The sequence below is a fragment of the Pseudophryne corroboree genome, chromosome 1, assembly GCF_028390025.1.
Source record: "Pseudophryne corroboree isolate aPseCor3 chromosome 1, aPseCor3.hap2, whole genome shotgun sequence".
Classification (NCBI taxonomy): Eukaryota; Metazoa; Chordata; class Amphibia; order Anura; family Myobatrachidae; genus Pseudophryne; species Pseudophryne corroboree.
In genome coordinates, this window is record NC_086444.1 from 611,808,254 (window position 1) to 611,835,629 (window position 27,376).

The 27,376-nt window shown below is 45.3% G+C and overlaps 1 protein-coding gene across 1 annotated transcript in view; it reads left to right on the top strand.

Annotated features, from left to right (window-relative positions):
* Positions 1-27,376, top strand: part of INSR (insulin receptor) — a 274,711-nt gene that overhangs the window by 93,305 nt on the left and 154,030 nt on the right. Inside the window, exon 2 of the mRNA XM_063914392.1 lies at positions 9,788-10,339. Within this exon, the coding sequence (XP_063770462.1) occupies positions 9,788-10,339 (552 nt within the window). The remainder of the gene's footprint in view (positions 1-9,787; positions 10,340-27,376) is intronic.

Sequence of the window (27,376 nt, forward strand, 5' to 3'; positions counted from 1 at the left end):
GTACGCCAGCGGTTGGGATCCCGGCGCCGGTATGATGTCCGCCGGTATCCCGGCCTCCGTCATACCATACTACACCTGTCACATTCGGCCAGTCCTAAGACTGGAATGGATTAAGGGCAGTCTGTAGGCCCTCATCATTCTTGTATCCCCCACTGCATGTCCTTTTGTAACGCCATAAACAATACTGGCCCAGGTGATGACGGTTCCTGATGGCATTACCTGTGAATGAGATCTGCTGCCTGCCAGCTTCTCTGAGAAATGGCCACTTATAGACTGCTTTCACTAGCTCCCTGACTGCTGCGCTATTTGTGTTTATAAAGTGCACATATGTGCAGCAATTATACATCCAGCTCTTAAGGTGCATACACTAACCCCGATTCTCACTGTGCGATAGGGACTAGATCGGTATCGCATGCATATAATGACTGTGCTTGCGATACTGGCTTTGTCCGATTTTGGTTAAGTGTCAATTTTGACTATCTTTTCTACGTGATGGTCAAAATTGACTTGTCTGCACAGTCTATCTAGGCTTGTGATGCTGACCGTGCGGGACCGCGCATTGGGATCGCAAGGTGACTTTCACCTTGCGATCTGCACTTTCCTTACGATTTTGACTATATTGTCAAAATCGTAAGAAACAATCTCACTGTGTGTACACGCCTTAAGAGTAAATCTCAAAATGGAAAGCCAGTTTACAGAGGCAGCAGTGGTAGCAACTTAGGGATTGTAAAGGTATGAAGTCACGGATTCCTTTTGGGGCACCATAGGTTTATGTGGAGGGATGGAGTCTGGTATTTGTTGGTTTATACCTTTTTAAAATAACACATAATTTATTTGAAGAAAGACGTTATTAAAAGGTAAATGTAATAGGAGGTGATTATTGTATGTTCACATATGAGGATCTGGCAGTCAACGCATTCTCTCTTATTCAAGGCCATTAAAAAGAATGACTACGTACAGATGAGATGATTTGTTGTCATTAACTATATCCGAGAATTATGTTGTTTTGTGCGACCTCATTGTACTGCTGAGGGCACTGTTACCTTTATTGCTGTTTGTCAAGTAGATTTGATGGCTTTTGTGTTATCATTGCTTTTCAAGGTAATACAAAAGGAAGTCCTCCTTTTCTCTCATAAATACATCTTAACTTTCCCATAACATTAATTATAATAAGTAACAAAATCATAAACCGGTTTTATTCTCAGGAAATCTTTGTGTTTTTCCATGGCTCTTTTCTCACAGAGTTGCGCTCACAGTCTCCTTTTCCTGCAGATCATGTAATGAAGCTGTGTTTTCACCTTGTACAGGCTTCCTTCAGTTAGGTATGCCAAGAAAGCTGTCATGAGGGCTAGGAGGGTGGTTCCTGTTTCCTGGAACAGTAAGTATGCAGGATCTGATTGGTCAGTGGCAGTGCTTGGTTTTTCTAGATAGCATTAACTAGAGAGAAGTACAAACTTAAAAATAAGTTTTAAAACATTATTAGTTCGAATGAGGTATTGCTCTTTAATAGCTTTATTGTAATCATTTCTGGATTAGTGCAGTGGTTACGTATTTGGCCTTTCTCTAACGTCCTAGTGGATGCTGGGAACTCCGTAAGGACCATGGGGAATAGCGGGCTCCGAAGGAGGCTGGGCACTCTAGAAAGATTTATGACTACCTGGTGTGCACTGGCTCCTCCCACTATGACCCTCCTCCAAGCCTCAGTTAGATTTCGTGCCCGGCCGAGGTTGGATGCACACTAGGGGCTCTCCTGAGCCCTTAGAAAGAAAGTATAGATTTAGGTTTTTTATTTTCAGTGAGACCTGCTGGCAACAGGCTCACTGCAGCGAGGGACTAAGGGGAGAAGAAGCGAACTCGCCTGCTTGCAGCCGGATTGGGCTTCTTAGGCTACTGGACACCATTAGCTCCAGAGGGATCGACCGCAGGCCCAGTCCTTGGTGTTCGGTCCCGGAGCCGCGCCGCCGTCCCCCTTACAGAGCCAGAAGCAAGAAGAGGTCCGGAAAAACGGCGGCAGAAGACATCAGTCTTCACCAAGGTAGCGCACAGCACTGCAGCTGTGCGCCATTGCTCCTCATGCACACTTCACACTCCGGTCACTGAGGGTGCAGGGCGCTGGGGGGGGGGCGCCCTGAGCAGCAATAAAAACACCTTGGCTGGCAAAAATACCACAATATATAGCCCCAGAGGCTATATATGTGGTAAATACCCCTGCCAGAATCCAGGAAAAAGCGGGAGAATAGGCCGCGGAAAAGGGGCGGAGCTATCTCCCTCAGACACACTGGCGCCATTTCTCCTTCACAGATCCGCTGGAAGGAAGCTCCCTGGCTCTCCCCTGCAGTCTACACTTCAGAACAGGGTAAAAACAGAGAGGGGGGCACTAAATTTAGGCGCAATATATATATATATATATATATATATATATATATATATATATATATATATATATATATATAATATAAAAAGCAGCTATAGGGGACATAACTCAGTTAGTCCCTGCATTATATAGCGCTCTGGTGTGTGCTGGCATACTCTCACTCTGTCCCCCCAAAGGGCTTTTGTGGGTCCTGTCCTCATTCGGAGCATTCCTTGTGTGTGTGCGGTGTGTCGGTACGGCTGTGTCGACATGTTTGATGAGGATAATGATGTGGAGGCGGAGCAGATGCCTTTAGAAGGGATGTCACCCCCTGCGGGGCAGACACCTGAGTGGATGGGCTTATGGAAAGTAATGAGTGCACGTATAGACTCCTTATATAAGAAAATTGACGACATGCCTAATGTGGGACAGCCGGCTTCTCAGCTCGTGCCTGCCCAGGCGTCGCATGGGTCGTCAGGGGCTCTAAAACGCCCGCTACCACAAGCAGACCCAGATGTTGACACTGATACTGACACCAGTGTCGACGACGATGAGTCTAACCTAATGCCTACTAAGGCCATTCACTGCATGATTGAGGCAATGAAAGAGGTGTTACACATTTCTGATATAAGTACAGGTACCACTAAAAAGGGTATTATGTTTGGAGAGAAAAAACTACCCGTAGTTTTTCCCCCATCAGATGAATTAAATGAAGTGTGTGAAGAAGCGAGGGCTTTCCCTGATAAAAAATTGGTAATTCCTAAGAAGGTACTAATGGCGTTCCCTTTCCCGCCAGAGGATAGGTCACGTTGGGAAACACCCCCTAGAGTGGATAAAGCGCTCACACGTTTGTCTAAAAAGGTGGCACTACCGTCTCCGGATACGGCCGCCCTCAAGGAACCTGCTGATAGAAAGCAGGAGGCGATCCTGAAGTCTGTGTATACACACACAGGCATTATACTTAGGCCAGCTATTGCGTCAGCTTGGATGTGCAGTGCTGCCGCTGCGTGGTCAGATAAACTGTCAGAAAATATTGACACATTGGACAGAGACACGATCTTGTTAACCATAGACCATATAAAAGACTCAGTCTTATATATGAGAGATGCACAAAGGGAAATCTGCCGACTGGCATCTAAAGTAAGTGCATTGTCCATTTCTGCTAGGAGAGGCTTATGGACTCGCCAGTGGACAGGAGATGCAGATTCAAAAAAGCACATGGAAGTGTTACCATAGAAGGGTGAGGAATTATTTGGGGATGGTCTCTCGGACCTAGTTTCCACAGCAACGTCTGGGAAGTCAGCATTTTTACCCCATGTCCCCTCACAGCCTAAGAAGGCGCCGTTTTATCAGGTTCAGTCCTTTCGGATCCAGAAAAACAGGCGTGGAAAAGGCGGGTCCTTTCTGTCCAGAGGCAGAGGCAGAGGTAGGGGAAAAAGGCTGCAACAAACAGCAGGTTCCCAGGAGCAAAAGTCCTCCCCCGCTGCTTCTTCCAAGTCCGCCGCATGACGGTGGGGCTCCCCAGGCGGAGCCAGGTATGGTGGGGGGCCGCCTCAAGAATTTCAGCGATCAGTGGGCTCGCTCACAGGTGGATCCCTGGATCCTTCAAATAGTATCTCAGGGGTACAAACTGGAATTCGAGGCGTCTCCACCCCACCGGTTCCTAAAATCTGCCTTGCCGATTGCTCCCTCAGAAGCGGCAATTCACAAGCTGTATTCTCAGCAGGTGATAATCAAAGTACCCCTACTTCAACAAGGCCGGGGTTACTATTCCACACTATTTGTGGTACCGAAACCGGACCGTTCGGTGAGACCCATTTTAAATTTGAAATCCTTGAACACATACATAAAAAAATTCAAGTTCAAGATGGAATCGCTCAGGGCGGTTATTGCGAGCCTGGACGAGGGGGATTACATGGTATCCCTGGACATCAAGGATGCTTACTTGCATGTCCCCATTTACCATCCTCACCAGGAGTACCTCAGATTTGTAGTACAGGATTGCCATTACCAATTCCAGACGCTGCCGTTTGGACTGTCCACGGCACCGAGGGTATTTACCAAGGTTATGGCGGAAATGATGATACTCCTTCGAAAAAAGGGAGTTTTAATTATCCCGTACTTGGACGATCTCCTAATAAAAGCGAGGTCCAAGGAACAGTTGTTGGTGGGAGTAGCACTATCTCAGGAGGTGCTGCACCAGCACGGCTGGATTCTGAATATCCCAAAGTCACAGCTGGTTCCGACAACACGGCTACTGTTCCTGGGTATGATTCTGGATACAGTCTAGAAAAAAGTGTTTCTCCCGGAGGAAAAAGCCAGGGAGTTGTCATCTCTAGTCAGAGACCTCCTGAAACCAAAACAGGTATCAGTGCATCGCTGCACGCGGGTCCTGGGAAAGATGGTGGCTTCTTACGAAGCAATTTCCTTCGGCAGGTTCCATGCCAGAATCTTTCAGTGGGACCTGTTGGACCAGTGGTCCGGATCGCATCTTCAGATGCATCGCTTGATAACCCTGTCTCCAAGAACCAGGGTGTCGTTACTGTGGTGGCTGCAGAGTGCCCATCTTCTAGAGGGCCGCAGGTTCGGCATACAGGACTGGGTCCTGGTGACCACGGATGCCAGCCTTCGAGGCTGGGGGGCAGTCACACAGGGAAGAAACTTCCAAGGACTATGGTCGAGTCAGGAGACTTCCCTTCACATAAATATTCTGGAACTAAGGGCCATCTACAATGCCCTAAGTCAAGCAAAATCCCTGCTCCTACACCAGCCGGTGCTGATCCAGTCAGACAACATCACGGCAGTCGCCCATGTAAATCGACAGGGCGGCACAAGAAGCAGGATGGCGATGGCGGAAGCCACAAGAATTCTCCGATGGGCGGAAAATCATGTACTAGCACTGTCAGCAGTGTTCATTCCGGGAGTGGACAACTGGGAAGCAGACTTCCTCAGCAGACACGACCTCCACCCGGGAGAGTGGGGACTTCATCCAGAAGTCTTCCAGATGCTGGTAAACCGTTGGGAAAAACCACAGGTGGACATGATGGCGTCCCGCCTCAACAAAAAGTTAAAAAGATATTGCGCCAGGTCAAGGGACCCTCAGGCGATAGCTGTGGACGCTCTAGTGACACCGTGGGTGTACCAGTCGGTTTATGTGTTCCCTCCTCTGCCTCTCATACCAAAGGTATTGAGAATAATAAGAAAGCGAGGAGTAAACACCATTCTCGTGGTTCCGGATTGGCCAAGACGAGCGTGGTACCCGGAACTTCAAGAGATGCTCTCAGAGGACCCGTGGCCTCTGCCGCTCAGACAGGACCTGCTACAACAGGGGCCCTGTCTGTTCCAAGACTTACCGCGGCTGCGTTTGACGGCATGGCGGTTGAACACCGGATCCTAAAGGAAAAGGGTATTCCGGAAGAAGTCATTCCTACGCTTATTAAGGCCAGGAAAGATGTTACGGCAAAGCATTATCACCGCATATGGCGGAAATATGTTGCATGGTGCGAGGCCAAAAAGGCCCCAACAGAGGAATTTCAACTAGGTCGATTTTCTGCATTTCCTGCAAGCAGGAGTGAATATGGGCCTAAAATTAGGCTCCATTAAAGTACAGATCTCGGCTCTGTCGATTTTCTTTCAAAAAGAACTAGCTTCAGTACCTGAAGTTCAGACATTTGTGAAAGGAGTGCTGCATATTCAGCCTCCATTTGTGCCTCCTGTGGCACCTTGGGATCTCAACGTGATGTTGAGTTTCTTAAAATCACATTGGTTTGAGCCACTAAAAACCGTGGATCTGAAATATCTCACGTGGAAAGTGGTTATGTTATTGGCCCTGGCTTCAGCCAGGCGAGTATCAGAATTGGCGGCTTTATCATGTAAAAGCCCTTATCTGATTTTCCATATGGATAGGGCAGAATTGAGGACTCGTCCCCAGTTTCTCCCTAAGGTGGTGTCAGCGTTTCACCTGAACCAGCCTATTGTGGTGCCTGCGGCTACTAAGGATTTGGAGGACTCCAAGTTGCTAGACGTTGTCAGGGCCCTGAAAATATGTTTCCAGGACGGCTGGAGTCAGAAAATCTGACTCGCTGTTTATCCTGTATGCACCCAACAAGCTGGGTGCTCCTGCTTCTAAGCAGTCTATTGCTCGCTGGATTTGTAGTACAATTCAGCTTGCACATTCTGTGGCAGGCATGCCACAGCCAAAATCTGTAAATGCCCATTCCACAAGGAAGGTGGGCTCATCTTGGGCGGCTGCCCGAGGGGTCTCGGCTTTACAACTTTGCCGAGCAGCTACTTGGTCAGGGGCAAACACATTTGCAAAATTCTACAAATTTGATACCCTGGCTGAGGAGGACCTGGAGTTCTCTCATTCGGTGCTACAGAGTCATCCGCACTCTCCCGCCCGTTTGGGAGCTTTGGTATAATCCCCATGGTCCTTACGGAGTTCCCAGCATCCACTAGGACGTTAGAGAAAATAAGAATTTACTCACCGGTAATTCTATTTCTCGTAGTCCGTAGTGGATGCTGGGCGCCCATCCCAAGTGCGGATTGTCTGCAATACTTGTAAATAGTTATTGTTAACTAAAGGGTTATTGTTGAGCCATCTGTTGAGAGGCTCAGTTGTTTTCATACTGTCAAACTGGATATAGTATCACGAGTTGTATGGTGTGATTGGTGTGGCTGGTAAGAGTCTTACCCGGGATTCTAAATCCTTCCTTATAATGTCTGCTCGTCCGGGCACGGTGTCCTAACTGAGGCTTGGAGGAGGGTCATAGTGGGAGGAGCCAGTGCACACCAGGTAGTCATAAATCTTTCTAGAGTGCCCAGCCTCCTTCGGAGCCCGCTATTCCCCATGGTCCTTACGGAGTTCCCAGCATCCACTACGGACTACGAGAAATAGAATTACCGGTGAGTAAATTCTTATTTTTTCATGGCGTGTAGCATTCTGGAGCTATAAGGAATGTCCAATATGCATGCAGTTCTCCCATTTGAACAGAGAGAGTATTAGGTTACAGTCCTAAATAACACTCGCCAGTCCTCTGGTAAATTGTCTCTAATCCTAAGGAGCCCACTTTGATGAAGGGGTGGATCTGTGAGAGTTATACTGTGGATGTAGGTATGTTCTAGCAGCTTTCCCTTTATGTAATTAATTTGGTGTTCGTTATACTGAACGTGTGTAGCCCCTACAGAAGAGGCATGTTGTGTGAACCACCAGCAAGTTTATGGGTCTGGAAACAGTGGTGTCCTCCTGGAAGAGCACTTTGAATGTAGGAACTGGAAGCTTGTTATACTGAATACTTGTTCATGAAGAAAGAGACTAGGGCAGTGGTTTCCAAACTTTTTTGATTCATGGCGCCCTAGAACATCAGAATTTTTTTCACGGCACCCCTAGGCCAAAACTTTCTTATTGAGAAATTTAGAAAGAAATATTACATGAAGTAGATCGCGTTTATATGTCATCCTTAGGGTCAGTTGTGTGGTGAGGGACAAGATTTGCTTCTGTTTGGCCACATATTTTATGACTGGCAGCCACCAGCACTGGTTTTGCCTATTATATTGACCATGAATAATTTGAATTTACCTGGACCACCAACCTAAGGCACCCCTGCAAGTGTCCCGAGGCACCCCAGGGAGCCACGGCACACAGTTTGGGAACCTCTGGACTAGGGGGTTTATGTAATAGCCTGCGAGATACAGGCACAGGAGCGATTCTGGCGAGATTGCCATTATTTTTAAGGCGGCAATCCAGGTTAATTTTGCCTCCAAATGATTGACACTTAAATACAGGTGTACTTGTTGGAAATGCACCCTTTTTATTTATTTTCTAGATAACACCGATCAGTGTTGGTTCCAGAGAGAGGGCTGCAGTGCAATCCAAAATTCAAATGGAGGAGCCATACCATCTAGAACCCCAAGTGCTGCCGAACATTGCAGGCTGGGACTCACTGGCAGCTGGTGTGGCTTCCCTATTTGAATTTTGGACTGCACTGCAGCCCAACTTTTTTAGCTTCTGCCCCCTAACATCACTGGCCCTGTCCCTGGATATGTGTCAGCATTGCAGGAAGCAGCGTCCCCGCTGTTGATCTGTCCATTTTGTAAATGGGAGCCGGGTTGGATGACCCGGTTTACAATGTCACTTAATCTGGGTCCTTCTTGGGACCAACCCTGCAAGCTAGCTGGGTTGAGTTCCCAGGTCACTGGACCCAGATTAATCCTTTTCCACTGAGCCGCAACCTAGGTTATCATGGCAATAACCCGGGGTTTAGCAGCAGTGCAAAAGGGTATTATACTTTAATAGAACAACTTCCATTTTCTGGATTATGTTCATCAATTGTGTTTCTGACAAAATAAAGTGGCCCTTACCTTTCTTTGTTAGGCTTTCACTACAGTAGTTCTTATATACTTTCCAAATGAGTGAAGCGAGACATGTTGAATGCAAATAGACAGACAGTTTAATACTTATTGCTTGCTTTTGAATTGTAAGACGCGGAAGCCTAATTTCCCATTCACTGTAATGTGTCAATACATGCGCAACTGACAGCTTCATAACACTTTTACTGGCTGGAAAAATGCAGTGTTGAAAAGCACCTGACATTTTCCTTAGGGCTTATACATACAAGCAGTTTGTTGATGCATGTATGGCAAAGTTGAACAATGTTCTCCTATTCTGGCCTTTTGTCAGTTCTCCAGTATGTATAAGTGAAAACCAATCAAGCAGGTTACCTGAGGTAATATGAGCCGTCTATAATTCGATGCCTATGTGAACAAGCCGTAAGACATAGAGAAACTATAAGTCATGTGATGTATTCAGCCAATAGAAATTTGTGTCACAGTTGGTAGTAAAAAAAAAAAAAAAAAAAAAAAGCAAAACAGATTACCTCTGAACTATTTGCTAGAAAAGACAAGTGTGTTAGGCATGGCCAGGAAGTATGTTTAATTATGGATTTAGAAAACCGAAACATACTTTATACAATTCTGAAAATGTGTTTTCAAACGTGGATGCTCCTTTGTAGCTGTGCATTTGCATGAATGAAGTCTGATTTTAATGCGTTTATCTATTTTCAGTATGATTCTGTATTGCATTCTTAATTTGAAAGCTGTTGTGTGCCAACACCTAAAGTTGGGGAAGAAATTCATTCAAATACCATACTTTATTTGCAATCTCATAAACATGCATTATACAGGATTTCCAATTTCTTTTAATAAAACCAAATGTAATTGCAATGAATTGCATAAATATGCAATAGTTTGTGGAAATCAACATGTCTGGAATACAATATTTTATTAATATTAACAGTAATTTTTATTACAAACAAAATTACTATTTTCTGTATCTATAAAATTGTGTCTATTTGTATGTGAGCAGATAATATACAATATTGTTTTTTTTTCTTTTTCTGAACTTGTTTTCCTGTTTTTTTTACACTCTCTCCTCAGTTTGCTCCAGTATGGATATCCGGAATAACCTGACCAAGTTTTATGATCTGGAGGACTGCACTGTTATTGAAGGTCACCTACAAATTTTACTCATGTTTAGCACCAAACCGGAAAACTTCCGAACCTTGAGTTTTCCCAAGCTTACTATGATAACGGACTACCTCCTTCTCTTTCGAGTTTATGGCCTGGAAAGTCTCAAAGACCTTTTTCCAAACCTCACAGTCATCCGTGGTACTCGACTCTTTTTCAACTATGCCCTTGTAATTTTTGAGATGGTTCATCTAAGGGAAATTGGTCTACACCGCCTTATGCACATAAGTAGGGGCTCTGTCAGGATTGAAAAGAACAATGAACTATGTTACCTTTCTACTATTGATTGGTCCAAAATCCTTGACTCCGTAGAAGACAACTACATCCGCCTCAACAAAGATGATAAGGAGGAATGTGGCGACGTCTGCCCTGGTGCTATAAAGGGAAAGAACAATTGCCCATCAACTGTAATTAATTCCGTGTTTGGTGCACGCTGCTGGACTCAGGATCATTGTCAGAAAAGTAAGTTATTTTCTTCTCTCTTAGTTTGTGGAGCTGGTATCTGAGAGGGCGTCACTTCTTCATAACCAGTGCCTTTTGTTGCATGTTCTCCATGTTAATGACGTGACTTTATTGCAGTTCCATCTTATGCTGCTTTCACATCGCAAATGCCGGATCCTACCCGGTAAGAGAAACGTGTACTTACCGGGTGGGATCCGGCGTTTGCGCTCCGTTGCAGGCTTTCTGACCCGGCAATATACCGGGTCGGTTGCCATAGCAGCGGAGGGCGCAGCAGGGGCGGGGGTGGAGGCGGCGCCGGGAGATGAGCTCATCTCCTGCGCCGCCTCTGCCTATACTGTGAATGGGAGCCGTGTCGCATCGGAACGGCTCCCATTCACACTGCGCCTGACCCGGTAATCAACCCGGTAATAACCCTTCTTTTTTACCGGGTTGAATTACCGGGTCAGACGACCCGCTAATTCACCAAAGGACCTTTCACATCGCACACGGACCCGTTTCGACACGGCAATATGCCGTGTCGATACCGGGTTTTCAGTGCGATGTGAAAGGGGTATCAGTTGAAACAGGAGATGTAGTTAAAATGCTTCCGGACGGGATCCCGGCGGCTGAAATACCAACGCCGGAATACCAAACAGCGGCATAATGCCGCCTTCAAAATCCAGAAAGTGCTCGGGATCCTGGCATCAAAATACTGATGCCTAGAATCCCGAACGTTCTTTTACCGGGATGCTTCCTACCGCGGTGGGTGGAAGGTTAGGTTTGGGCATTAAAAGGAGGGTTAGGGTGCAGGGAGGGTTGGGTTAGGCACCAAGCGGGGAGGGTTAGGGTTTGGCAGCAGGGTAGGGAAGTTTAGGGTTAGGCACCACTGGCGAGGGTTAGGGTTAGGCACCCACAAGGAAGGATTAGGGTACTTTCTGGTGGGCTGTCTGGACTCTGATGGACGGGATGCCGCTGTCAGTATTCTGACTGCTGGTATCCCATCCATCGGTATATCATACTGAATCCGAAACAGGGTCAAAATTGTAAGGGGGCAATTTAGTTCTTGGCGATGTGCCTTGTCTGGCTGTCATAATTTGCCCCTTACTATGGTTAGGAACTTTAACTCATTGTGCGAGGAAAACTGAGCAATGATGCAGCACTGCAGAGTGCCTTCGTGACTTTTTTTTAAGTATATAAATGAAAGGAGAAAAACAAATGGAGGAGTAATAAGACTTAAGACAGAGAGTGAGAATTTGGTGGAGAGAGACAAGGCAATATCAGATCACCTAAAAAATAATTATTTTTGCTCAGTATTTACTACAGAAGGAGAAGGGAAGGGGCCACAGTTAAGTTGCAAGGACATTCATAAAAATAAGGTAGAAACTACATTTGCAGAGGAGAAGGTCCTAACAGAACTTTCAAAACTAAAAGTGCATAAATCAATAGGACTACATGGGATACACCCAAGGATACTAAAATAGCTAAAAGATGTGCTGGTGGCACCATTAACAGAATTATTTAACCAGTCACTAAATACAAGTGCCATTCCAGAGGACTGGAAAAAAGCGAATGTAGTTCCACTGTACAAGTGGAAGCAAGGAAGAAGCAAGTAACTACAGACCAGTAAGCCTTACATCAGTAGTAGGGAAAGTAATTGAAAAACTATTAAAAGAAAGAGTTGTGGAATATCTTAAACTTACAGGATACAAAACATCATGGATTCACTGGTGGGAGATCATGCCAAATAAATCTTACTGACTTTTTTGACTCTGTGATGAAAATAATAGATCAAGGGGGAGCTGTAGATGTAGCATATCTAGACTTTAGTAAGGTATTTGACACTGTCCCACATTGCAGACCACTAAATAAACTTGAAAGCAGGGGGTGGATTATAAAACTGTTAAATGGATAAGAACCTGGTTTCAGGATAGGAAACAGTTTTAGTAAATGGAGTGCAATCAATGGAGGGAAATGTTACAGGTGGATTCCCCCTGGGATCTGTACTTGGACCAGTTCTCTTTAATATATTTGTTGGTGACATTGCAAATGGTATTGAAGGGAAAGTATGCCTTTTTGCAGATGATACAAAGATAGACACACAGGCAGGGGTAAAACAAATGATTGATGAACTAGCTAGGCTTGAGAAATGGTGAAGAACGTGGCAACTACAGTTTAATGCAAAAAAAATGCAAAATCATGCAGTTGGGTCTCAAAAACCCAAAGGCTAAATATAGTATCAAGGGTACTATAATGGAAACTACTGAGGAGGAAAGGGATTTAGGAGTCACTATTTCAAGTGACTAAAAAGGCAGGAAAGCAATGCAACAAAGCAATGAGAAAGGGAAATCAGATGCTTGGTTGCATAGCGAGAGGAATTAGTAGCAGGAAACAAGAAGTAATAATGCCACTGTATAGGTCGTTGGTATGTCCTCATCTGGAATACGATGTCAAGTTCTGGAGATCATGAGGGTCATTCCGACCTGATCGCTCGCTGCAGTTTCTCGCAGCGCAACGATCGGCTCGGAACTGCGCATGCGCCGGTGCATGCCAGCAGTCATTGCCTCGTGATCGCCTCTGAGGCAGAGGCGGTCGCTGGGCGGGAGAGGGTGCGCGGTCCAGCCAACGCAGGCGTGGCCGGACAGTTGGGGGGGGGGGGGCGGGCCGCGGCGGCTGCGTGACATCACACGCAGCCACTGCGGGCCGGGGAGCGACGAGTAGCTCCCGGCCAGCACGCTAAAGCTGCGCGATGCCTTTGCACTTCTTCGGGGAAGGGGGCGGCACTGACATGCGGGGCGGACTAGCCCTGTGCTGGGCGTCCCCCCGCATGTCAGTGTGAATGATCGTAGCTCTGCTAAATTTAGCACAGCTACGATCAACTCGGAATGACCCCCCCCATATCTCCAGAAGGATATAAATACATTAGAGAGTGTACATAGAAGGGCAACTAAAATGGTGCATGGCCTACATCACAAAACTTACCCAGAAAGACTAAAAGATCTTAACATGTATAGTTTGGAGGCGAGAAGGGAAAGGGGGGACATGATAGAAGCTTTCAAATATATCAAGGGTTTTCTCTGACGTCCTAGTGGATGCTGGGACTCCGTCAGGACCATGGGGAATAGCGGCTCCGCAGGAGACAGGGCACAAAAGTAAAAGCTTTAGGATCAGGTGGTGTGCACTGGCTCCTCCCCCTATAACCCTCCTCCAAGCCTCAGTTAGGTTTTTGTGCCCGTCCGAGCAGGGTGCAATCTAGGTGGCTCTCATAAAGAGCTGCTTAGAGTAAAAGTTTTGATAGGTTTCTTATTTTCAGTGAGTCCTGCTGGCAACAGGCTCACTGCAACGAGGGACCTAGGGGAGAAGAAGTGAACTCACCTGCGTGCAGGATGGATTTGCTTCTTAGGCTACTGGACACTAGCTCCAGAGGGACGATCACAGGTACAGCCTGGATGGGTCACCGGAGCCGCGCCGCCGACCCCCTTGCAGATGCCGAAGTAAGAAGAGGTCCAGAAACCGGCGGCTGAAGGCTTTTCAGTCTTCATGAGGTAGCGCACAGCACTGCAGCTGTGCGCCATTGCTCTCAGCACACTTCACACCAACGGTCACTGAGGGTGCAGGGCGCTGGGGGGGGCGTCCTGGGCAGCAATGTTAATACCTTTTCTGGCTAAAAAGAATACATCACATATAGTCCCTAGGCTATATGGATGTATTTCACCCCTGCCAGGTCTCAGAAAAACCGGGAGAAGAGCCCGCCGGAATAGGGGGCGGGGCCTATCTCCTCAGCACACAGCGCCATTTTCCCTCACAGAACTGCTGGTGGGAAGGCTCCCAGGCTCTCCCCTGCACTGCACTACAGAAACAGGGTTAAAACAGAGAGGGGGGGCACTTATTTGGCGATATGATTATATATTAAGATGCTATAAGGGAAAACACTTATATAAAGGTTGTCCCTGTATAATTATAGCGTTTTGGTGTGTGCTGGCAAACTCTCCCTCTGTCTCCCCAAAGGGCTAGTGGGGTCCTGTCCTCTATCAGAGCATTCCCTGTGTGTGTGCTGTGTGTCGGTACGTATGTGTCGACATGTATGAGGACGATGTTGGTGAGGAGGCGGAGCAATTGCCTGTAATGGTGATGTCACTCTCTAGGGAGTCGACACCGGAATGGATGGCTTATTTAAGGAATTACGTGATAATGTCAACACGCTTCAAGGTCGGTTGACGACATGAGACGGCCGGCAAACAAATTAGTACCTGTCCAGGCGTCTCAAACACCGTCAGGGGCTTTAAAACGCCCATTTACCTCAGTCGGTCGACATAGACACAGACACGGACACTGACTCCAGTGTCGACGGTGAAGAAACAAACGTATTTTCCTTTAGGGCCACACGTTACATGTTAAGGGCAATGAAGGAGGTGTTACATATTTCTGATACTACAAGTACCACAAAAAAGGGTATTATGTGGGTGTGAAAAAACTACATGTAGTTTTCCTGAATCAGATAAATTAAATGAAGTGTGTGATGATGCGTGGGTTTTCCCCGATAGAAAATTATTGGCGGTATACCCTTTCCCGCCAGAAGTTAGGGCGCGTTGGGAAACACCCCTTAGGGTGGATAAGGCGCTCACACGCTTATCAAAACAAGTGGCGTTACCGTCTCCAGATACGGCCGCCCTCAAGGAGCCAGCTGATAGGAGGCTGGAAAATATCCTAAAAAGTATATACACACATACTGGTGTTATACTGCGACCAGCTATCGCCTCAGCCTGGATGTGCAGCGCTGGGGTGGCTTGGTCGGATTCCCTGACTGAAAATATTGATACCCTTGACAGGGACAGTGTTTTATTGACTATAGAGCACAGAGAGATATTTGCACTCTGGCATCAAGAGTAAGTGCGATGTCCATATCTGCCAGAAGATGTTTATGGACACGACAGTGGTCAGGTGATGCATTTTCCAAACGGCACATGGAAGTATTGCCGTATAAAGGGGAGGAGTTATTTGGGGTCGGTCCATCGGACTTGGTGGCCACGGCAACAGCTGGAAAATCCACCTTTTTTACCCTAAGTCACATCTCAGCAGAAAAAGACACCGTCTTTTCAGCCTCAGTCCTTTCGTCCCCATAAGGGCAGGCGGGCAAAAGGCCAGTCATATCTGCCCAGGGATAGAGGAAAGGGAAGAAGACTGCAGCAGGCAGCCCATTCCCAGGAACAGAAGCCTTCCACCGCTTCTGCCAAGTCCTCAGCATGACGCTGGGGCCGTACAGGACCCCTGGATCCTACAAGTAGTATCCCAGGGGTAAAGATTGGAAATTTGAGACGTCTCCCCCTCGCAGGTTCCTGAAGTCTGCTTTACCAACGTCTACCTCCGACAGGGAGGCAGTATTGGAAACAATTCCCAAGCTGTATTCCCAGCAGGTGATAATCAAAGTACACCTCCTACAACAAGGAAAGGGGTATTATTCCACACTATATTGTGGTACTGAAGCCAGACGGCTCGGTGAGACCTATTCTAAATCTGAAATATTTGAACACTTACATACAAAGGTTCAAATCAAGATGGAGTCACTCAGAGCAGTGATAGCGAACCAGGAAGAAGGGGACTATATGGTGTCCCGGGACATCAGGGATGCTTCCTCCATGTCCCAATTTGCCTTTCTCACTAAGGGTACCTCAGGTTCGTAGTACAGAACTGTCACTATCAGTTTCAGACGATGCCGGTTGGATTGTCCACGGCACCCCGGGTCTTTACCAAGGTAATGGCCGAAATGATGATTCTTCTTCAAAGAAAATGGACGATATCCTGATAAGGGCAAGGTCCAGAGAACAGTTGGAGGTCGGAGTAGCACTATCTCAAGTAGTTCTACGACAGCATGGGTGGATTCTAAATATTCCAAAACCGCAGCTGTTTCCGACGACAATTTGCTGTTCCTAGGGATGATTCTGGACACAGTCCAGAAAAGGGTGTTTCTCCCGGAGAAGAAAGCAAGGGAGTTATCCGAGCTAGTCAGGAACCTCCTAAAACCAGGAAAAGTGTCAGTGCATCATTGCACAAGGGTCCTGGGAAAAATGGTGGCTTCTTACGAAGCGATTCCATTCGGCAGATTTCACGCAAGACTTTTCAGTGGGATCTGCTGGAAAAATGGTCCGGATCGCATCTTCAGATCCATCAGCGGATAACCCTGTCTCCAAGGACAAGGGTGTTTCTTCTGCGGTGGCTGCAGAGTGCTCATCTACTAAAGGGCCGCAGATTCGGCATTCAGGACTGGGTCCTGGTGACCACGGATGCCAGCCAGAGAGACTGGGGAGCAGTCACACAGGGAAAAAATTTCCAGGGAGTGTGATCAAGTCTGGAGACTTCTCTCCACATAAAACAATGCTCTAAGCTTAGCAAGACCTCTGCTTCAAGGTCAGCCGGTATTGATCCAGTGGGACAACACCACGGCAGTCGCCCACGTAAACAGACAGGGCGCACAAGAAGCAAGAGGGAAATGGCAGAAACTGCAAAGATTCTTCGCTGGGCGGAAAATCATGGGATAGCACTGTCAGCAGTGTTCATTCCGGGAGTGGACAACTGGGAAGCAGATTTCCTCAGCAGGCACGACCTCCACCCGGGAGAGTGGGGACTTCATCGGGAAGTCTTCCACATGATTGTAAACCGTTGGGAAAGACCAAAGGTGGACATGATGGCGTCCCGCCTGAACACAAGAGACCCTCAGGCAATAGCTGTGGACGTTCTGGTAACACAGTGGGTGTACCAGTCGGTGTATGTGTTCCCTCCTCTGCTTATCATACCCAAGGTACTGAGAATTATAAGACGTAGAGGAGTAAGAACTATACTCGTGGCTCCGGATTGGCCAAGAAGGACTTGGTACCCGGAACTTCAAGAAATGCTCACAGAGGACTCATGGCCTCTGCCGCTAAGAAGGGACTTGCTTCAGCAAGTACCATGTCTGTTCCAAGACTTACCGCGGCTGCGTTTGACGGCATGGCGGTGGAACGCCGGATCCTAAGGGAAGAAGGCATTCCGGAAGAGGTCTTTCCTACCCTGGTTAAAGCCAGGAAGGAGGTGACCGCACAACATTATCACCACATGTGGCGAAAATATGTTGCGTGGTGTGAGGCCAGGAAGGCCCCACGAAGAAATTTCAACTCGGTCGATTCCTGCATTTCCTGCAAACAGGAGTGTCTATGGGCCTCAAATTGGGGTCCATTAAGGTTCAAATTTCGGCCCTGTCAATTTTCTTCCAAAAAGAATTGGCTTCACTTCCTGAAGTCCAGAAGTTTGTCAAGGGAGTACTGCATATACAACCCCCTTTTGTGCCTCCAGTGGCACTGTGGGATCTCAACGTAGTTCTGGGATTCCTCAAATCACATTTTAAACCGCTCAAATCTGTGGATTTGAAATATCTCACATGAAAAGTGACCATGCGGTTGGCCCTGGCCTCGGCCAGGCGAGTGTCAGAATTGGTGGCTTTGTCTCACAAAAGCCCATATCTGATTGTCCATTCGGACAGGGCAGAGCTGCGGACTCGTCCCCAGTTTCTCCCTAAGGTGGTGTCAGCGTTTCACCTGAACCAGTTTATTGTGGTACCTGCGGCTATTAGGGACTTGGAGGACTCCAAGTTGCTAGATGTTGTCAGGGCCCTGAAAATATAGGTTTCCAGGACGGCTGGAGTCAGGAAAACTGACTTGCTGTTATCCTGTATGCACCCAACAAACTGGGTGCTCTTGCTTCTAAGCAGACGATTGCTAGTTGGATGTGTAGTACAATTCAGCTTGCACATTCTGTGGCAGGCCTGCCACAGCCAAAATATGTAAATGCCCATTTCACAAGGAAGGTGGGCTCATCTTGGGCGGCTGCCCGAGGGGTCTCGGCTTTACAACTTTGCCGAGCTGCTACTTGGTCAGGAGCAAACACGTTTGCAAAATTCTACAAATTTGATACCCTGGCTGAGGAGGACCTGGAGTTCTCTCATTCGGTGCTGCAGAGTCATCCGCACTCTCCCGCCCGTTTGGGAGCTTTGGTATAATCCCCATGGTCCTGACGGAGTCCCAGCATCCACTAGGACGTCAGAGAAAATAAGAATTTACTTACCGATAATTCTATTTCTCGTAGTCCGTAGTGGATGCTGGGCGCCCATCCCAAGTGCGGATTGTCTGCAATACTTGTACATAGTTATTGTTACAAAAATCGGGTTATTATTGTTGTGAGCCATCTTTTCAGAGGCTCCGCTGTTATCATGCTGTTAACTGGGTTCAGAACACAGGTTGTACAGTGTGATTGGTGTGGCTGGTATGAGTCTTACCCGGGATTCAAAATCCTTCCTTATTGTGTACGCTCGTCCGGGCACAGTATCCTAACTGAGGCTTGGAGGAGGGTCATAGGGGGAGGAGCCAGTGCACACCACCTGATCCTAAAGCTTTTACTTTTGTGCCCTGTCTCCTGCGGAGCCGCTATTCCCCATGGTCCTGACGGAGTCCCAGCATCCACTACGGACTACGAGAAATAGAATTATCGGTAAGTAAATTCTTATTTTTACAAAGTTCAGGAAGGAAACATTCTTCAAAGGAAGAGAAGTATTAGAACTCGAGGACTTACACTGAGATTGGAGGGAGGCAGGTTCAGGGGAAATTTTTAAGGAAAAATTACTTCTCCGAATGGGTAGTGGATAAGTGGAATAGCATACCATCAGAGGTGGTAGAGGCTAAGACTGTAGAACAATTTAAACATGCTTGGGATAGGCATATGAATATCCTTACAAAGAATTAAGGTTCAAAAAGGGTTGAGATTACCTAAAGAATAAAAAAAAGGGGCAGACTAGATGGGCCAAGTGGTTCTTATCTGCCGTCAAATTCTATGTTTCTGTTTCTTTAGAAGAATAGAATAGAAGCACTTCCAGATGCAGTACATACTTACCACTATTTTGCTGTATGTATTGTGTGGAGATGGATTGAAAACCGGAAAATAATCTCTACAAGTTAAGGACAATTGATAACATGTACTATATTCTTCAATTTTTAAGATTTTATTTTAAGATGTAAATGGATATCCGTGTGTAAGTTTCAGTTAGTGATGGTGCTATATTATATGTGTGTTAATTTGCTTTTTCTGCCTTTTATTATGATATGGGGGGGGGGGGGGAAATTTTATTTCACGAAAAAAATGGGCATTAAGTAATTTAAAATATTTTTTGCCCGGAACCCCTCTCCTTTCTCCACTTCCCTTTCTCTTTTTTCTTTCCTTTTCGCTCTTCCTTGTCTTTTTCTCTCCTCTTGTTAATGCTCAACCATTTTTACTATATGCCCTTACTATGACTGTATTATGGTATACACTCTTTTGAGGCTGCACTACTTGTATTCATGTACACCTGATGTGCTTATGTTTCTTGCTTGGACTTCATGTTATTGGAAAATTTCAATAAAAGTAATTTTGTATATATGTATATGTGTGTGTGTGTATGTATGTATGTATATGTGTATATATATATATATATATATATATATATATGTATGTGTATATATTCGTATGTGTATATATATATATATATATATATATATATATATATATATATATATATATATATATATATATATATATATATATATATATATATATGTGTGTGGGGGATAGGGGTACCGGCGACCTGTGTTGTTTAAAAAGTATATACTAAAAAATCTTTAAATTTATGAGCCAAAAAATATAAATATAAAAATATTCAAATTTAATAAGATATAAAAGTTAATAAATAAAGGTACAAATTTTCAACAGATAAAATTATATAAATATAAGGTAGGAGATAAGACTTAGCTTAAAAAATAGGCAGGGGGTCAGTGCAGGGAACCCAACGCGTTTCGTCACATATGACTTCTTCAAAGGATAGGGACAGAATGATTCCTTAAGCCTATTTATACCCTTACATACTGGGTAAGGAGTTGTGACATCACAGATGGTCAGGTGATTCAATCTCAGAGTCTCACATAAAGATACACATGATGGTGGTTATTAAACATCATAGCAAACTATGGGTGTTATTTGGGGCACATCCTCATCTAAAACGAGTGGTTTAAAAGTTCAAATAGTGTAGATAAACTGTTTTAGAATGATTAATACATTAAATAGCGGCACTTCCGCCACACTTCCGGTGACGGAGGCCGCGGGTCACATGACTTCGGGCACTTCCGCCCCACTTCCTGTGCGCGTCTGCGCATGCGCCGGCGGCGGGACCCGATCTCTGTGTCTGCGCATGCGCCGGCGGCGGGACCCGATCTCTGTGTCTGCGCATGCGCCGGCGGCGGGACCCGATCTCTATGTCCATGTTTAGTATGTTCAGCTTTGTCTCCTCCGTATTTTGTCAGCAGTTTTCTCCTCCACGGCGGCCATTTTCGTGTGTGGAAAGTCCATGGAGATCAAAGGAATTGCGGCGGCCATTTTGTTGTAGTTTCAGGAGACCCATATTAATTTCATTTGGAAATATCCATGGCAACGTTTCCATATGAAAAAGAGATATACAGTTTGGTAATGATCCTTATATTGGTGTTTTTTGCCATCATAAAACAACAGTTGTCATTATTAAAATATTAAAATATTATTATTATTATATAAATTTATAACTTATTAGTAAATATGCAGTATACATACATGGTCTAAACACCTCCCCCTAACCCTAGATTCACCTGACCGAGCCCAGTCAGACATTTTTAACATATTACTGTATTATAATTACATGCATATTCAATATTAGCCTATGGGTTGTTTAAATACTAATATTTTAATAATGACAACTGTTGTTTTATGATGGCAAAAAACACCAATATAAGGATCATTACCAAACTGTATATCTCTTTTTCATATGGAAACGTTGCCATGGATATTTCCAAATGAAATTAATATGGGTCTCCTGAAACTACAACAAAATGGCCGCCGCAATTCCTTTGATCTCCATGGACTTTCCACACACGAAAATGGCCGCCGTGGAGGAGAAAACTAATGACAAAATACGGAGGAGACAAAGCTGAACATACTAAACATGGACATAGAGATCGGGTCCCGCCGCCGGCGCATGCGCAGACACAGAGATCGGGTCCCGCCGCCGGCGCATGCGCAGACACAGAGATCGGGTCCCGCCGCCGGCGCATGCGCAGACGCGCACAGGAAGTGGGGCGGAAGTGCCCGAAGTCATGTGACCCGCGGCCTCTGTCACCGGAAGTGTGGCGGAAGTGCCGCTATTTAATGTATTAATCATTCTAAAACAGTTTATCTACACTATTTGAACTTTTAAACCACTCGTTTTAGATGAGGATGTGCCCCAAATAACACCCATAGTTTGCTATGATGTTTAATAACCACCATCATGTGTATCTTTATGTGAGACTCTGAGATTGAATCACCTGACCATCTGTGATGTCACAACTCCTTACCCAGTATGTAAGGGTATAAATAGGCTTAAGGAATCATTCTGTCCCTACCCTTTGAAGAAGTCATATGTGACGAAACGCGTTGGGTTCCCTGCACTGACCCCCTGCCTATTTTTTAAGCTAAGTCTTATCTCCTACCTTATATTTATATAATTTTATCTGTTGAAAATTTGTACCTTTTATTTATTAACTTTTATATCTTATTAAATTTGAATATTTTTATATTTATATTTTTTGGCTCATAAATTTAAAGATTTTTTAGTATATACTTTTTAAACAACACAGGTCGCCGGTACCCCTATCCCCCACTTCTTCCACAATTTTTAGCATTGCTCCACCAGCGTTGCATTTTTAGGGGGTGGCAGACACCTATAATAAGGTTGTGTGTGTTTTTTAAAGATTTTTTCTCTTTTAAAATAGTTTGACATAGCTTTGGAATCTATCCCACAAGTGGCGCTGTATATATATTTTTTTACATACACATATATATGTGTGTGTGTGTGTGTGTGTGTATATATATATATATATATATATATATATATATATATATATATATATATATAATATATATCCAACGGTTCCTAGCATGCAGCGGCACTCAGGGACTGACTCAAGAGTGGTTTAAAGTGAACAGTGTTTAATCCATATTACAAGAAAAACAATTCCATCCAACGTTTCGGGGCGCAAGCACCCCTTTTTCAAGGAGAACTTGTGTGTGTGTGTGTGTGTGTATATATATATATATGTGTGTGTGTGTGTATGTATATATATATATATATATATATATATATATATATATATATATATATATATATATATATATATATATATATATAATATATATATAATATATAGAAATCCAATTCAGCCGGCACTCCTCGCTTTAAAGATAACTGGTCCCGGTGTCCAGTGCAGGAAAAATCCACATATCCTTACAACAGGCACGGCACTCCAGGGACTCGTTCTAGCAAAAACCTTTTATTGTGGTGCTTACATCTACATGTTTCAAGGCCTCAGCCCCTTCGTCAGGATACACCAATACTCACAAGACATACATACATAAAACATTTATATACCTGATACCAGACATCACCTCCCGCCAGCGTCCGCGTCCACAGCTGCTGCTGCTGATTCACCCCGGCGTCTTGCTTCCGGGTCACGCAAGACGTGGTTGCTAAGCAACCGCTAGCTTGCGCTCCTATACAGCAAGCCCGGCTTCCGTGTCATCCAGCGTTACCAGCTCTGGGCAGATCTGGAGGAATAAACAAAGTGTATTTAAAAACAAACATTAAAACATTTGCTTACTGACACATGGACATAAATCAACAATTTAATAACAGTTAATTGACCTACCCTGCTGATACTTATTATATCAGGACCCTCAGTAAACCTGTCGCCCATACCTGGTCTGTAATTTACCAAATGCTCAATACATGAACCTCAATACATACTATTGCAATTATCTTAGACTATTCCAGTTTATTTTATCATTCAGTCCAGCAGGGGACATAGTCCCCAACCTGACAATCCATCTGGATTCCAGCAGGCATAGAGCCTTAATTCGATCACCTCCACGGGGGGATTCCACTACATGGTCTATCATATAATATTTTAGATCAGATAAAGAGTGACCCATCATCCTGAAATGACGGGCCACTGGCTGATCCGAGGTTTTCCCCTCTGCCGATAAATGGATGGCCGACCTGTGTAGGGCCATACGCGCCAAGTGTTAAGTATGCCCAGAACCCAACTATTACAGTCATACACGAAAACTCCAGCCAAGGTGTTGCCATGGGTTAGCAGTTTTACTACCGCTAGCCCTGTAATTAACCGAGCAACTAAGGCTTTATGGCCAATTGTAGCCTCAGACAAAGACTTAGCATGTTTTAAGGACATGCGTCCCTTAGCAGCTTTCAGAAGAGGACGAAACCTGAAAGATAGGCTTATGATCACTGACATCACAGGGAGAGGGATCCCAAAAATGCCAAATGTTTATGTAAAACCGGCTGGTTGTTACAGCTGTCTTGGGTGCACTACATGTAGATATATGGTGACTTGTAGATCCTTTCAGCACCCGCATTTACAAAAAAAGTATGAAATCCGACATGTGCTCACGTGTACCTCATCTTTTGTGATATACGTGATCACATGCCCCTGCAGGCTATACTATGTGGGTCAGACCTCTCGTAAATTCCGGGAGCGTATGGCCCTACACAGGTCGGCCATCCATTTATCGGCAGAGGGGAAAACCTCGGATCAGCCAGTGGCCCGTCATTTCAGGATGATGGGTCACTCTTTATCTGATCTAAAATATTATATGATAGACCATGTAGTGGAATCCCCCCGTGGAGGTGATCGAATTAAGGCTCTATGCCTGCTGGAATCCAGATGGATTGTCAGGTTGGGGACTATGTCCCCTGCTGGACTGAATGATAAAATAAACTGGAATAGTCTAAGATAATTGCAATAGTATGTATTGAGGTTCATGTATTGAGCATTTGGTAAATTACAGACCAGGTATGGGCGACAGGTTTACTGAGGGTCCTGATATAATAAGTATCAGCAGGGTAGGTCAATTAACTGTTATTAAATTGTTGATTTATGTCCATGTGTCAGTAAGCAAATGTTTTAATGTTTGTTTTTAAATACACTTTGTTTATTCCTCCAGATCTGCCCAGAGCTGGTAACGCTGGATGACACGGAAGCCGGGCTTGCTGTATAGGAGCGCAAGCTAGCGGTTGCTTAGCAACCACGTCTTGCGTGACCCGGAAGCAAGACGCCGGGGTGAATCAGCAGCAGCAGCTGTGGACGCGGACGCTGGCGGGAGGTGATGTCTGGTATCAGGTATATAAATGTTTTATGTATGTATGTCTTGTGAGTATTGGTGTATCCTGACGAAGGGGCTGAGGCCTTGAAACATGTAGATGTAAGCACCACAATAAAAGGTTTTTGCTAGAACGAGTCCCTGGAGTGCCGTGCCTGTTGTAAGGATATATATATATATATATATATATATATATATATATATATATATATATATATATATATATATATATATATATATATATATATATATAAGTTGTAGGGACCGGCACTCTCTCCAAAGTAGTAAAAGTACCTAGGTGCCTCCAGAACTGGTCTCCGGGCCGTATGTAGAAAGCAAGTGGACACGGCGGTCTCTGTTTCAAGTATCGACGTTTCGATAATTTAATATCATCAGGATGACGATATTAAATTATCGAAACGACGATACTTGAAACAGAGACCGCCGTGTCCTGTGTGAATTAGTGCCACTGCCACTTGCTTTATATATATATATATATATATATAATATATATATATATATAATATTATACTCTCTCCATATATATCCGATGGTAATTGTTGGACTATCCAAATATAGCCCGTTTTTACTTTGCGTTAAATTACCCTGTACCGCCCATAAACATATAGGTTCCGCAAAAAGCCGCAGACCTACAGTGCATCCGGAAGTACTCACAGCGCTTCACTTTTACCACATTTTGCTACGTTATAGCCTTATTCCAAAATGGAATTAATTAATTTTCCCCTCCAAATTCTACACACAATACCCCATAATGACAACGTGAAAAAAAGTTTTTTTTGAGGTTTTTTTCCAAATTTATTAAAAATAAAAAAAACTAAGAAATCACCTGTATATAAGTATTCACAGCCTTTGCCATGAAGCTCAAAATTGAGCTCCGGTGCATCCTGTTTCCACTGATCATCCTTGAGATGTTCCTACAGCTTCATTGGAGTCCACCTGTGGTAAATTCAGTTGGTTGGACATGATTTGGAAAGGGACACACCTGTCTATATAGGATCCCACACTTGACAGTGCATGTCTGAGCACAAACAAAGCATTAAGTCAAAGGAATTGTCTGTAGACCTCCGAGACAGCATTGTCTCGAGGTACAAATTTGGAGAAGGGTACAAGAAAATATCTTCTGCTTTGAAGGTCCCAATGAGCACAGTGGCCTCCATCATCTGTAAATGGAAGACGTTTGGAACCACCAGGACTCTTCCTAGAGCTGGCCGGCCGTCTAAACTGAGCGATCTGGGGAGAAGAGCCCTAGGCAGGTAGGTGACCAAGAACCGGATGGTCACTCTGTCAGAGCTACAGCATTCGTCTGTGGAGAGAGGAGAACTTTCCAGAAGGACAGCCGTCTCTGCGGTAATCCACCAATTGGGACTGTATGGTAGAGTGGCCAGACGGAAGCCACTCATTAGTAAAAAGCATATGGCAGCCCGTCTGGAGTTTGCCAAAATGCACCTGAAGGACTCTCAGACCATGAGAAACTCAATTCTCTAGTCTGATGAGACAAAGATTGAACTCTTTGGTGTGAATGCCAGACGTCTTGTTTGGAGGAAACCAGGCACCGCTCATCACCAGGCCAATACCATCCCTACAGTGAAGCATGGTGGTGGCAGCATCATGCTGTGGGGTTGTTTTTCAGCAGTAGGAACTGGGAGACTAGTCAGGATAGAGAAAAAGATGAATGCAGCAATGTACAGCGACATCCTGGATGAAAACCTGCTCCAGAGCGCTCTTGACCTCAGACTGGAGCGACTGTTCATCTTTCAGCAGGACAACGACCCTAAGCACACAGCCAAGATATCAAAGGAGTGGTTTCAGGACAACTCTGTGAATGTCCTTGAGTGGCCCAGCAAGAGCCCAGACTTTAATCCGACTGAACATCTCTGGAGAGATCTGAAAAATGGCTGTGCACCGACGCTTCCCATCCAACCTGATATGGCTTGAGAGGTGCTGCAAAGAGGAATGGGGAAACTGCCCAAAGATAGGTGTGCCAGGCTTGTGGCATCTTATTCAAAAAGACTTGAGGCTGCAATTGCTGCCAAAGGTGCATCAACAAAGTATTGATCAAAGGCTGTGAATACTTATGTACATGTGATTTCTTAGGTTTTCTTGTCTCGGATCGCCGGCCATTATAGCGGCTTGAGTGTACGGAGACGCACGGCTTCTAACCGGGGCGGAATGCGTCTCCAGACACCGTACACAGCTGCGTCTCAGTACACTGTACACAGTACCCACACTGGCAAAAACAGCCATAAAATGGTTTTCTCTCCATTTTAAGCACCAGATTTCCTCAGACAATATAAAAAAAAAGCGGGAAGACCACGCGCCATTGAAGGGGTGGGGCCTTTATTATGAGCGGATCCAGCAGCTCACCAGCGCCATTTTCCCTCTGCAGTGGACACAGACGCTGACTGACAGGGACGCGCACCTCCTCCGGAGAGACTCCAGGTTACCTCAGCGGTACCAGGGAGTCATAGCAGGGGGGAAGCGATTATTGGTGTACTAAGACCCCTATCAGGGTACTTAGTCTGCAACCCGGCTAAGCTTGGCATTAGCGATAAGGGTGCGGTGGGGGCTGGCTCCAAATAGCTCTGTCTCTCCCTGAAAGGTTAATTGTGCTAAACCTTTTCCTGTGTGTGTGTGTGTGTGTGTGTGTGTGTGTGCTGTCACATTTACATTATGTCAGGCAAAGAGTGTGTTTCTTGTACAGCGGAGTGTTCCTCTTCACCTGGGGCTCACTACTGAATAGTCAGGGCAGTGCACCTTCCCAGAATAGCGGGAATAGTGGGTTACATCCATTAAGGGAATGAT